The 13,681-nt window shown below is 46.2% G+C and overlaps 1 protein-coding gene across 4 annotated transcripts in view; it reads right to left on the minus strand.

The window, feature by feature from the left end:
* The window catches only part of EXOSC10 (exosome component 10), a 27,804-nt gene that overhangs the window by 8,150 nt on the left and 5,973 nt on the right, over nucleotides 1–13,681 (minus strand). For 3 of the 4 annotated variants that reach the window (XM_017504008.2, XM_017504006.2, XM_017503996.2), the window contains exons 4-17: nucleotides 13,472–13,586; nucleotides 11,166–11,241; nucleotides 10,845–10,955; nucleotides 10,174–10,317; nucleotides 8,873–9,063; nucleotides 7,346–7,502; nucleotides 7,026–7,174; nucleotides 6,796–6,846; nucleotides 5,694–5,805; nucleotides 3,787–3,837; nucleotides 3,551–3,629; nucleotides 3,004–3,110; nucleotides 636–731; nucleotides 335–409 (exon numbers count right to left, since the gene is read on the minus strand). In XM_017504008.2, the coding sequence (XP_017359497.1) occupies nucleotides 335–409; nucleotides 636–731; nucleotides 3,004–3,110; nucleotides 3,551–3,629; nucleotides 3,787–3,837; nucleotides 5,694–5,805; nucleotides 6,796–6,846; nucleotides 7,026–7,174; nucleotides 7,346–7,502; nucleotides 8,873–9,063; nucleotides 10,174–10,317; nucleotides 10,845–10,955; nucleotides 11,166–11,241; nucleotides 13,472–13,586 (1,514 nt within the window). Of the gene's footprint in view, nucleotides 1–334; nucleotides 410–635; nucleotides 732–3,003; nucleotides 3,111–3,550; nucleotides 3,630–3,786; nucleotides 3,838–5,693; nucleotides 5,806–6,795; nucleotides 6,847–7,025; nucleotides 7,175–7,345; nucleotides 7,503–8,872; nucleotides 9,064–10,173; nucleotides 10,318–10,844; nucleotides 10,961–11,165; nucleotides 11,242–13,471; nucleotides 13,587–13,681 lie in introns of all 4 variants that reach the window. The other variant, XM_017503985.2, reaches the window with a different exon arrangement.

Genomic DNA, 13,681 nt, shown 5'->3' on the forward strand with positions numbered 1-13,681 from the left:
GGAGGTTGCGGTGAGCCGAGATCGCGCCATTGCACTCCAGCCTGGGTAACAAGAGCGAAACTCCATCTTCAAAAAAAAAAAAAAAAAAACAAAAAACGAAAATGAAAAATGAAGAATTCTTTCTTATAAGGCTTCCAAGTGCTTTTGAGAATCTGACTGAAGTTCTGGGCCCTGTCCCTAGAAATAACGTTTCGAAAATAAAGGGCTTTTGCATTCATTTTCGGGGGATTCACAAATGAGATGAGCTTGTCCAAAACAGAAACCTGGTACAAATAATTAAGAAATCCCCTTTTCTTAGAAAGTCTGTTTTAGAACAGGGGACAAGTCCACTTACTTCATAGATTTTCGTTGATGGATCGAACTTCGCTGCCTGAGAGACGGGAGCGCGACGTCCCAGTGAAGGCAGAAACTGAAGAAAGGAAATGAGTGTGTGAAATGCTGCCCGAATGGAATCTAGACCCACAGGGCAGAGGCACTCAGATCGGGGGTTGCTGCTGTCATGTCTGCATCTTTGCCTGGATACCAGGAAAGTTGACACACTGGATTCAGAGGCTCCCTTCTGAGGTAACAGCAAGTACAGTTGCCGGCATCTCTGTATACCTCGTCAGCCCTGAGCACACAAAACTACTACTCACCATCCTAAATGGATTTTCAAAGGACTCCATGATGTTCTGGGCTTTTTTCTGTGCAACTGTCAACGGACCCTTCTTATTGTCTTCAGCACTAGGTTCCTGCAGAGACAGACAAAAAAATGATCACTAATAACCACGATCATCTGTGACATCAAGATGCAAGCAAGAGAGCAACAGTTAACAGTGATTTTCCTTTTCCTTTTTTCTTTTTTTTTTTTTTTTGAGTATTCATGAAAGAAAACAAGGAGAATATTTTTGTCTAATAATATGCTTCCTTGTGCATGAAGATGAAACTAATAATAATATTTTTTTGAGACAGAGTCTCCCTCTGTTGCCCAGGCTGGAGTGCAGTGGCACGATCTCAGCTTAATGAACCCTCCACTTCCTGGGTTCAAGCGATTCTGCTGCCTCAGCCTCCCGAGTAGCTGGGATTACAGGCACATGCAACCATGCCTGTCTAATTTTTGTGTTTTTAGTAGAGATGGAGTTTCACCATATTGGCCAGGCTGGTCTTGAACTCTTGACCTCAAGTGATCCACCTGCCTCGGCATCCCAAAGTGCTGAGGTTAAGGTATGAGCCACCACACTCAGCCAGTAACAGTTATTAACACCAATGGCTAAGGCTAATTTTCATACATTCTCCTCCGTATAGGGTGCCGTGCCTGCAACAGCACACAGTAGCGTTTCATTATCAACGTGCTGGATCACTGAATTCTCACCATGTCCTCACTGCCTATGAGGTGGTATCACTCTCACCACCTTACAGAGGAGGAACCTGAGGGCTACAGAGGTTGTGACAGTCTTCCGGAGGCTGGCAGTGAACACGAGCAGAACAGGGATTTAAACTCAGCATGGTCTGGCTCTAGAATTTGAGGTCTTATTTGATGTCTGAATTTTATTTTATTGATTGACTGACTGAGACGGAGTCTCATTCTGTCACCCAGGTTGGAGTGCAGTGGCATGATCATGGCTTACTGCAACCTCTGCCTACCGGGTTCAAGTGATTGTCCTGCCTCAGCCTCCTGAGTAGCCGGGATTACAAGCATGAGGAAAAATGCCTGGCTAATTTTTGTATTTTTAGTAGAGATGGGGTTTCACCATGTTGGCCAGAAGGGTCTCAAACTCCTGACCCCAGGCGATCTGCCAGCCTTGCCCTCCCAAAGTGCTGGGATTACAGGTGTAAGCCACTGTGCACAGTCTGAAATTTAATATTTCATATATTTATAGGGAATCATTGAAACTATGCAACAAAATGCTGCTTCCAGATGGGTTCATAAATATGAGCTATCCTTTTACTTCATTTGTAATTATGCCCCTTGCCACACAGAGTGCAAGGAGCCCACAGCCTCCTTTACACCACACAGCACTTCTGTGTCAAAGCAGCCCAGAGTTCACACTAACACTTTTAGCTGATAAATCACCTTCATGACTCAAATTAGCTCTGAGGTTGACTAAAGCGCCTAGAATTTTCTCATTAATTGCTGAAGCAAGGTCCAATCTAGATTTATGTAATTAAGTTAAAAACGAAAGTGAAGTCTGGGCGACATGGTGAAACCCCATCTCTACAAAACATACAAAAAGTAGCTGGGCATGGCACACGCCTGTAGTCCCAGCTACTCGGGAGAAGGCTGAGGCAGAAGGATTGCTTGAGCCGGGGAGGCAGAGGTTGCAGTGAGCCAAGATGGTGCCGCTGCACTGCCACCTGGGTGACAGAGTAAAATCCTGTCTCAAAAACAAAACAAAACAAAACAGTGAAATAACTGGGTATAATGACTCATGCCTGTAATCCCAGTTACTCGGGAGGCTGAGGCAGGAGGAACGTTTGAGCCTCAGAGGTCAAAGATGCAGTGAGCCGTGACTGTGCCACCAGATTCCAGCCTGGGCAGCGGAGCGAGACAGTCTCAAAAAACAAAAAAAATGTTTCTCTTCTTCACTGAAAGCACACACACATGGTGCTGGGGTCAGGCAGGAAGCTACAGGCAGCGCACATTCTACAGTTCACCAGACAGCACACCCACGCCACCCCTGCTGGGCATCCGGGTGAGCCGTTCTTCCCCTGCCCCTGCTGCAGCCGTGTCTGGAAAGCCCTGCTTGTATGTTCTCTGCACAGGCCCTCCTCCCACTAGGTGCTGTTCAACACCGGGACGTCAGCCTTTCCTTGAAGATTTCTTCAAACACAGAGCTCAAGAATCCTCCATCCATGTCCCGAGACCACCTCCTCCAGAGTGCTAAGTGCCCCTTACTCATCTGTCTCCATGCCTCTCCCACCACTACTGGGTTTTGCTCTCAGCATTAGTCTTCAAGTGGACACAACCCTCCAGGCAGACAGCCTGCTGGATAAATCCAGTAAATCCTAAGGGGTGCTACTCACATTAAATAATGTGATGACAGCTGTGGCAATCAGGCATGTGGTACCCAGCAAGTTATCTTCTTTTTCATCAGGGAAGAGGTTCGCCTGGTTCTGAACTGGCGCAGATCCTAGAGGAGCAGAAGTTAATAAGGTCAAGGCCTACAGAATTTTAATTAATTAATTAATTAATTTTGTTTTATTTTTTCTTTTTGAGACGGAGTTTCGCTCTAGTCACCCAGGCTGGAGTGCAATGGCACAATCTTGGCGCCCTGCAACCTCCATCTTCCAGGTTCAAGAGATTCTCCTGCCTCAGCCTGTGGAATAGCAGAGATTATAGGCACCCGCCACCACACCCAGCTATTTTTGTATTTTTAGTAGAGATGGGGTTTCACTATGTTGGCCAGGCTGGTCTTGAACTCCTGACCTCAGGTGATACACCAGCCTTGGCCTCCCAATGTGTTGGGATTACAGGCCTCAGTCACTACACCCAGCCAAGCCTACAGAATTTTAGACCATGGCAGGTGTGTCCCAACCTCTTCGGGACAGTCAGAAGGGTTCTCGACTTTACCATTGGTTGGGATGATTGGATAGCCATCCGGAGGGGCATGGGAGCAGTCGTGAGGTCCAAAGAGAACATTCTCCAATCTCTGCATAAAAAAGACACCAGCAGGCTGGCCTGTAAAATGTGCAAGCCGGCAGTAGCTTCCCGCCAGCTGTCAGCACAGGCCTCTGGCAGAGGTGTACTTGAACTGGCTGCAACTGATGTCTTTCCTCCCGGGGCAGACAGCGGATCCGACACTCTACCTCAGCACTGGGCAGTGGTGCGCTCTTCTTCCCTCCGGCTGCAACTTCAGACTAAGGGTAAAAACAAAGGGAACTGAGGAAAGTTGCCTAAACGCCTCAGGTCCAACGCCCAGCCCCCAACCCTGCGTTCCTTCACCAGACTGTTTCTTAAGAGCCCAGAGATTTTCTTTCCTTCCTTCACTCCTTGCAGTGCCTGGCAGGAGAATTATTTGGTGCTCAATAATTATGTGTAGGGTGAAAGAATAAAGCTCTTGATCGTGACTAAGCACAACAGGAAGGGTGCCAAAGGGCTTGAAAAAGACTCTTCTCTAGTAACCAGGGTCTCCCTTTACTTGGACAAAATACAGGGCTTACAAAGACATTTTTTTTTTTTTTGAAATAGAGCTTCACTCGTCACCCAGGCTGGAAGGCAGTAGCGTGATCTCGGCTCACTGCAGCTGCTGCCTCCCAGGTTCAAGCAATTGTCCTGCCTCAGTTTCTCAAGTAGGTGGGACTACAGGTGCACACCATCATACCCAGCTAATTTCTGTAATTTTATAGAGAGGGTTTTACCATGTTGGCCAGGATGGTCTCGATTTCCTGACCTTGTGATCCGCCCGCTTCGGCCCCTCAAAGTGCTGGGATTACAGGCCCGAGCCTTGGCGCCTAACCACAAAGACATTTTTAACATAAAAATTGCAAATGTAGGGCTGGTAGGTGGCTCACAACTGTAATCCCAGCACTTTGGGAGGCCGAGGTAGGAGGACTGCTTAAGCCCAAGAGGTCAAGACAGTCTGGGAAACACTGCAAGACCCATCTCTACAAAAAATTTCATCACTTGAGGTCAAGAGATGGAGATCATCCTGGACAACATGGTGAAACCCCATCTCTACTAAAAATACAGAAATTTGCCTGGCATAGTGGCGCATGCCTGTAGTCCCAGCTACTTGGGACGTTAAGGCAGAAGAATCGCTTGAATTCGGGAGGTGGAGGTTGCAGTGAGCCAGGTCACACCACTGCACTCCAGCCTGGTGACAGAGTGAGACTCCATTTCAAAAAAAAAAAAAAGAATGGAGAACAGCTTATGTATTTACAATGCCACAAGGAATAAGATGCTGACACAAAGAACAGGCCTGCTAAGGCTGGGCACAGTGGCTTGCGCCTGTTAATTGCAGCCTTTTGGCAGGCTGAGGTGGGTGGATCACCTGAGGTCAGGAGCTTGAGACCAGCCTGACCAACATGGTGAAACCCCGCCTCTACCGAAAATAAAAAATTAGCCAGGAGTGGCGGTGCATGCCTGTAATCCCAGCTACTTGGGAGGCTGGGGCAGGAGAGTTGCTTGAATCTGGGAGGCAGAGGTTGCAGTGAGCCAAGATTGCACCATTACACTCCAGCCTGGGCAACAAGAGCAAAACTCCATCTAAGAAAAAAAAAATGCTGGGTGTGGTGGCGTGTGCCTGTAATCCCAGCTACTCGGGAGGCTGAGCCAGGAGAATCGCTTGAACCTGGGAGACGGAAGTTGCAGTAAACCAAGATCGCGCCATTGCACTTCAGCCTGAGTGACAAGAGTGAGACTCCGTCTCCAAAAGAAAAAAAAAAAAAAGAACAGGCCTGCTAAATTGGGAATCTTTAGTAGAAAAGCTTTTTCTTTTTTTGAGACAGTCTCCCTCTGTCACTGCATGATCTCAGCTCACTGCAACCTTCACCTCTTCCAGTGATTCTCCCACCTCAGCCTCTGGAGTAGCTGGGATCACAGGCATGCACCCCATGCCCAGCTAATTTTTTGTATTTTTAGTAGAGATGGGGTTTTACCAAGTTGGCCAGGCTGGTCTCGATCTCTTGACCTCATGATCCACCCGCCTTGGCCTCCCAAAATGCGGGGATCACAGGCGTGAGCCATCATGCCCAGCCGCAGAACAGCTTCTTACCTTGAGCAGGGGCATCTCTCGAGCCTGCTGGATTAAAAGGTGCATTTCGTTGATCTGCTGCCGCACAAGGGGTGGTACTGGGTTGCAGCATGCGATGATGCCCTGAGGTTCCCTGCAGACAAGTAGAAACACATACTCAACTTGTCACTCAGAAATGCAGCCCTCAAAGGCTTCCAGGTAAGAATAATGACTGGGTAAAGCCATGGTGCCACGCTTAAGCTGAAGCTACAGCTTGGTGACTAAGCAAACACTGATATCAGGACAGCCAAGGCCAACTTCTCCATGTGTTCTTTGCAACACCAAGCTTTAAGTGGATTCCTCTTAAAGCCTGACTCCTACAGTCAGGGAGAGCTGGAAGTAAGTACCACAGCACTATGGATTCTCAATTCTGCAGGGGGGCAACCAACAGACTGTGGATTTTGATTCTTGCTTATTCTTCAATCAATATCACAAAACATTTAAGATCATGAGATGCTTTAATTTGGAAGAAAGTATACATGAGAGCCGGGCGCGGTGGCTCACGCCTGTAATCCCAGCACTTTGGGAGGCCGAGTCGGGTGGATCACGAGGTCAAGAGATCGAGACCATCCTGGTCAAAATGGTGAAGCCCCGTCTCTACTTAAAATACAAAAAATTAGCTGGGCATGGTGGCGCGTGCCTGTAATCCCAGCTGCTCAGGAGGCTGAGGCAGGAGAATTGCCTGAACCCAGGAGGCGGAGGTTGCGGTGAGCCGAGATTGAGCCATTGCACTCCAGCCTGGGTAACAAGAGCGAAACTCTGTCTCAAAAAAAAAAAAAAGAAAGTATACATGAGAAAATCTGGGACATTTTCTTTCCTTGCAAGTAGATGCTATAAGGCTCGGGGACTTAGATGAACTCAAACTAAGGCATAATCATTGAGATTATTCCAGTTCAGAAGTTTTAGCTCTTAAATGGCAGACTGAGGGCAGAAATTCTGGATTCCTTGGACTTGCTACCTTCCAAGCTTAGAGTATTAATCTCTGAGTAAACAACGTTGGGTAACAACAACCAGAAAACTTGATTTTGAAGAACATGAGATCTACTGAGAAAGTTGAAACACATTAATCAGCTCGCAGACTCACTTAGGCAGCTCTTCAGCTATCTTCAGCATCATATGGTTTGGCAGTACATATCTGAAAAACACACACACATTCGGGACATATTATGTTCAGCCAGTGAGTTCCATTAGATGCTGTCCTACAGGGGAAATAACCAGCTTTCATGGCAAAAGAAAAAAAAGAGCCCATTATTTACTTGCTATTAGATGTGCTCAGTCTGGAAGCAGGCATCAAAAGAAGTTCTAATTCCTTACCCGTAACTTTCATCTTCCCTGCGAGCTGTTTTATCCCTCCAGGCAAACAGCAGCTGAAAGGCTGTCAACTGCTGTGTGTTAAGGTGCTTCTTTTGCTTCCTATAGAGTTCGAGGTAGGACTCATCCGTGAAGATAGGTTTGATGAATTTCTACCAAGTATTAGAGAATATTCAAAATCAATGGGAATCAAAATTGTGCCCTGGGCTCTGCAAAACGTTTGGCTCTTTTCATGAATGTAAGGAGCAAACCTAAGAACTGGAACCTCGCCAGACACAGAGCCTGAAAGTGTCGCAGTCTGTGTGACTGCGGTGAAGGCGTACCTTGAGGCAGATGTCCCTGCTCCGCTGCCACACCACCTGCAGCTGCATGGGCTGGCCATTGCCGCGCTCCCACAGCTCCAGCCTCATTTTGTCATAGATGTACAGCAAGTAATGGGTGTCATCCCGGGCGTAGCTGAGCATTTCCTCAGGCAGAGGGCTAGAATCGCAGAGGACACTGTTTCACCGACTGCCCCCAAGGACAGCAATTCAATTTGTCCACTCCGTGGGTGTGGGACCTCCTTAGACCCTTCTGATATGAAAGATCCTTTCATAGCCAATATTGTAGTTCTGCCAACACTTCCTGCATTTTAACATGCTAAGCCATTATTTTAATAGCTGGGTAGAGGGAGGTAGGGTAATACGATGGTTAAAATAAGGGCACTGTCAGCTACTCTGGATACACACAAGGAGCGGCAGAAAAGGGGACACTGTACTCCTGAGTTCAAATTTCAGCTCCAGCTGTCTGTCCTTAGAAAAGTTCCTTAACCTCTTTGGGCTTACCCAGCTAACTTGTGAAATGGGAACCAGGTACTTCACAGGCTGTTGTGAGAGCCGCTCAGGACCACATCCTTGAAGCACTTAGCCCAGTGCTTGGCACAGGGTAAGGGCTCCATAACAGGGAGTGGGTTTTTAGATTTTATCAATTTTTACCTTTTATTTGGACTTTATCAGTCCTGATGTAATTTTATTTTTATAGAGATTCTGGCATTCTGGCATGTGGAATTCCTGGAAAAGTTCAGTGGCACCTTCCTATGACATCTGCAGCCTCGGGGAGACAGCAAACAAGTGGAAAATGACCAAGCTAAGCAAGGCCTGCAGGAAATGGGGCAAAACTGCTGCCTTATGCCACAAAAAACATTCATTATAAAGCTAAACCAACAGTGTCCCTTGGAATTCTTCCCCACCTACAGAAGATCTTATACACATACACACACACACACTCACTCACTCACTCATCCCTACTAGGGAGATCTGAGTTTCAAACAAGAGACCAGCATGGACAAATACTGATGTGGCACCTCTTTTTCAGCCACTATTTCCATGAAACACAGTGTAACTGAATCAGTCCATCATAAAGTCCACATTATCATTAAAGAATTTCCGCACTTTGGGAGGCCAAGGCGGGCAGATCATGAGGTCAGGAGATCGAGACCATCCTGGTCATGGTGAAACCCCATCTCTACCAACATACAAAAAATTGGCCAGGCGTGGTGGCACACACCTGCAGTCCCAGCTACTCAGGGGGCTGAGAAAGGGGAATCCGTTGAATCTGGGAGATGGAGGCTGCAGTGAGCCGAGATTGTGCCACTGCACTCAAGCTTGGTAAAAGAGCAAGACACTGTCTCAGAAAAAAAAAAAAGAATTTTCTACCACTTTTATGCTGCTGAAGATGACTGGCAAAAAGCCTGATGCCATTCATTTCAATGAATATGGTATGGCCCTAACCCAGGTCTCTCTGAACGACAGGTTAATGAATAATCACACCTTCTTCTGTCACCCACATTTCCTCATTAAGAGCAAACTGACCGTATTCTCCAATCAGCCAGCTGATACTGCTTGTTTGATTCCACGTTGCAGTAGAGTTTCAGGAGATGATCTAGTGAGTGCCTGCCCAGGTTAAGAAGGCGTGCTGCCTGATGCGTATCAAACATGTTTACTACATACAACCCAAAGTCTTTCTGTAGCCATTCTATGTCTGAATCGGCACCATGGAAGACCTGAAAACAGAACCAAAGTCATGCAGTACACTGGTATCAGGCCACTCAGGCTCTGAAATTAACTCTGCCTCTAGTTTATCAGAACACTGAAATTAGACAGTAATATTTGTTGTCCAGTCTGTAGTGCATTGGTGTGATCTTGCCTCACTGCAACCTCCGCCTCCCGTGCTCAAGCAATCCTCCCATCTCAGCCTTCCAAGTAGCTGGCACTACAGGTGTGCCACAATGCCCAGCTAACTTTGAATTTTTTTGTAGAGACGGGGTTTCACTATGTTCCTCAGGCTGGTCTCAATCTCCTGGGCTCAAGTGATCCTCCTGCCTCAGCTTCCCAAAGTGCATGGATTACAGGCCTGAGCCACCTCGCCTGGCTGAAGCCAATATTCTAATCAAGATTAGATATATGCAGCCAGGCATGGTGGCTCACACCTGTAATCCCACCACTTTGGGCCAATGCAGGTGGATTGCTTGAGGTCAGGAGTTTGAGACCAGCCTGATCAACATGGTGAAACCCCGTCTCTACTAAAAATACAGAAATTAGCCAGGTGGGGTGGCAGGCGCGGCAATCTCAGCTACTCAGGAGGCTGAGGCAGGAGAATCGCTTGAACCCAGGAGGCGGAGGTTGCAGTGAGCTGAGATAGCACCATTGCACTCCAGCCTGGAGGACAAGACTGAAACTCCATCTCAAAAAAAAAAAAAATAGAAATATGCAGTTTTAAATGTTTCTTTTGTCTTCAGTCACAGCTTTCTACACTCCAAATTCCATATTCTTAAAGTCTGAAACTGTTCTCAACCAATGAGACGCGTGAAAGCAGCTCTAGCAGCTCTAGCAGCTTCAGTAAGGCCATGAAGTCCAAACAACCTTGACAGCTGGCGTTCACTGCAGTAGTCATGAAAATGATTTAACATTTTTCTGGGTGGTATCAAGCTAAGTCTTAGCTGTTCTAACAGGGATTTAGAAACAAAAGCCATTTAGCATGGTATCTTTGTTAGGAAATGACATGATTCCTCCCAACTTTACTGGGTCTAGGTTAAAATAATGAAATAGTAGACTAAAAAGCACTAAAATTCTTGTATGAGCTCACAGGCATGAGCTACAAAAGGCTTGCTGACCTTAACGATAGCTGGGTCTGTGAGGCTCTCATTGAGAATGTACATGTCACTTCGAAGCTCGAGGGTGTCAATGATGAAGTCTTCTGTCCGAGTGGAAATTTGCATCAGGCAGGTCAGTCCCAGGAAGCTCCTATAAGAGTGGTGCTAAACCACACAGAAGGAGGGGAGAATAGAAAAAAACAAAGATTTTATTAGACTTTCCTTTATTAATTTTGAAAAGTCAGCTATAGGCCGGGGATGGTGGCTTGTGGCTCATGGCTGTAATCCCAGCACTTTGGGAGCCCAAGGTGGGTGGATCGCCTGAGGCCAGGAGTTTGAGACCAGCCTGGCCAACATGGTGAAACCCCATCTCTACTAAAAATACAAAAAATTAGCTGGGTGTGGTGGCTGGCATGTATAATCCCAGCTACTTGGGAGGCTGAGGCAGGAAGAATCACTTGAACCCGGGAGGTGAAGGTTACAGTGAGCTGAGATTCCCACCATTGCCTTCTAGCCTGGGCAACAGAGCAAGACTCCATCTCAAAAAAAAAAAAAAAGTCAGCTACAAAGCTAAGTTATATGATTAATTTTTTACTAAAAAATAGATTAAAACTAGCACCAATTTTATACTTCTTCAATAGATAAACTCCCAGAAAATGTAAAAATTTCACCCAGGGTCATATACAAGATACCTCTAAGTCGACTGCAAATTCCTGACAATTCAAGAGCTTTTCGTTGAGTTCCACAAGTTCATCCAGGGAGGATATGAAATGGCACGGTGTCTCTTCTATTGGTCTGTATAACTGGATCAAGAGAAAAGTGAGAAAAAGGGAGGAATATAGAAATTACCCCCCAGGAAAGTACAAAGTGAACTATGAGTTGAGAAATAACCTAAAACTGGAACCTTCTACCTTAAAGATATTCAAGAAAGTCAAAATTGCATCAGTGACTCTACTTACTTCATTCCTCCTGGGCTACTGCACACCACCCTTACGCTAAGGCTGGGTACTAACCTGAGGTTGTGGCTTTTGAAGCACTGAATCTGGTGGAGTAAAGTGATTTAGTTCATATTGATAAGGATGTGCAAACCTGAATAAATTAAACAAAAAGAGAAATCATTCTGATTAATTCCATAATTCAAAGGAAAAACAAAGGCTCTTATCCAATCTGTAAAAACAAATAAGTCCACTGCGAAAATATCTTCCCTGTATAAAGAGCATTATTATTTCAGCAATTCGAGTACAAATCATAAATCAGGTGATATTTGCTCACCCTTAAAACATGATAATTAAGTCTTTTCATTTCTTTAGAGAGCTGCAGACCCAGGCAGCTTTATGAAGATTTGAGTACTTATTTGCAAAGTACTGTACAGTTGATGTTGGGATAACACCAAAATGAGAACTATACCATTCCTGTGGTTTGGAATAATAAATCTGTAAAGTCAGGATGAAGCAAATGTTTCAGCTGGCCAAGAGCTTAATGTTCTGTTTTCTTCTGATCGTAAGAAATCTGTATAAACATCCTCGCCCTGTGAGGCGTTGAGGATCTCTGTGGCCCAAGGAGTGCCGGGCTGCCTTTCATGACCTTTATTTCTCAGCACTTAGCTTGTGGCTTCACAATGCAAAGCTGGGGCTAAAGGCATGAATGCCCAGACAGACTTTGGCGCTATGTGAGGAAAAGGCCAATACTAGCAAAATTTTTATCACCTTTTTCATTATACTAAAGGCAAAGTCCATTTGTCTATTTTAAGTGAAGATTTTCCAAGATGCTTATATTGCCAGGCAAAAATAAAATGCCTTTTCCGCCAGGCATGGTGGCTCACACCTGTAATCCTGCACTTTGGGAAGCCAAGGCGGGTGGATCCCCTCTGGTTAGGAGTTCGAGACCAGCTTGGCCAACATGATGAACCCCGTCTCTACTAAAAATATAAAAAACTAGCTGGGCATGGTGGTGTACGCCTGTAATCCCAGCTACTCAGGAGGCTGAGGCAGGAGAATCACTTGAACCCAGGAGGTGGAGGTTGCAGTGAGCCGAGATCGTGCCATTGCACTCCAGCCTGGGCAACAAGAGCGAAACTCTGTCTCAAACAAAAAAAAAAACCACACATGGGCTAGCTCTGGCCAGGTGCAATGGCTCATGCCTGTAATCCCAACACTTTGGGAGAGCAGGTTGGGAGGTTTGCTGAGGCCAGGAATTCAAGACTTCAAGACTAGCCTGGGCACACAGAAAATATAAAAGTTAGTTGTGCATGATGGCTCACACCTGTGGTCCCAGCTACTTGAAAGGGAGAGGTGGGAGGATGACTTGAGTCCAGGAGGTAAAGGCTGGAGTGTTGCGTTCATGCCACCACACTCCAGCCTGGGTGACAGAGCAAGATCCTATCTTAAAGAAGTTCCAACTCTGTGAGAAGTCACAATCTCTAATTTTGCTTTTTACATCTTTCTTTTTGAGACAAAGCTTCGCTCTCGTTGCCCAGGCTGGAGTGCAATGGTGCGATCTTGGCTCACTGCAACATCCGCCTCCTGAGTTAAGCCTCCCGGGTTTAAGCGAATTCTCCTGCCTCAGCATCCCAAGTAGCTGGAATTACAGGCATGCGCCACCATGCCTAGATAATTTTTGTATTTTTAGTAGAGATGGAGCTTCTCCATATTGGTCAGGCTGGTCTCAAACTCCTGACCTCAGGTGATCCGCCCACCTCAGCCTCCCAAAGTGCTGGGATTACAGGCATGAGCCACTGTGCCTGGCCTTAATTTATTTATTTAGAGATGGAGTCTCACTTTATCACCTAGGCTGGAGTGCAGTGGCGCCATCTTGGCTCACTGCAACCTCCGCCTTCTAGGTTCAACCGATTCTCCTGTCTCAGCCTCCCGAGTAGCTGGGATTACAGACATGCACCACCACGTCTGACTAATTTTTGTATTCTCAGTAGAGATGGGGTTTCACCATGTTGGCCAGGCTGGTTTAGAACTCCTGACCTCAGGTGATCCACCTGCCTCAACCTCCCAAAGTGCTGGGATTATAGGAATGAGCCACTGCGCCCAGACTTCACTTTTTACATCTATAATATGAGAATGAGAGCAACTGCTACTTCTCAGGACTGCAGTGAGGTTTCCATGAGGCAATGCTGTGCAGGCCCTTTGTGAATAGAAACATGATAAGCCCTGTCTCTACTTATTGCTAAGGCCCAGGGTGGGATAAAAAAGGAAATCACTGCTCCTCAGATTGTTTTCATGTATGCACTCCACAAAAGTGAAACTGTGAAAATGTGGCAAAAAGGTAAGCACTCACACAGAAAGGTCAGACATAGGCAAACACTTACATATCTTGCTCAACCTGCTGGGTTCTCTGCTGATAGATGAAATCAGCCAGTGCAGGGGGGACATCCAAGTCCTCAGGACGATCCTGTGGGCGTTCCCGTCTTTCCTTAGAGAGGGCTGAAGACCCAAGCAGTGACAAAAACAGCATCATAACAGAGATAAGCACATTTGTGTCTTTTCTTTTTTTTTCTTTTTTTTTTTTTTTTGAGACA

This window comes from Cebus imitator, unplaced genomic scaffold, assembly GCF_001604975.1.
Source record: "Cebus imitator isolate Cc_AM_T3 unplaced genomic scaffold, Cebus_imitator-1.0 Scaffold15, whole genome shotgun sequence".
Taxonomy (NCBI): domain Eukaryota; kingdom Metazoa; phylum Chordata; class Mammalia; order Primates; family Cebidae; genus Cebus; species Cebus imitator.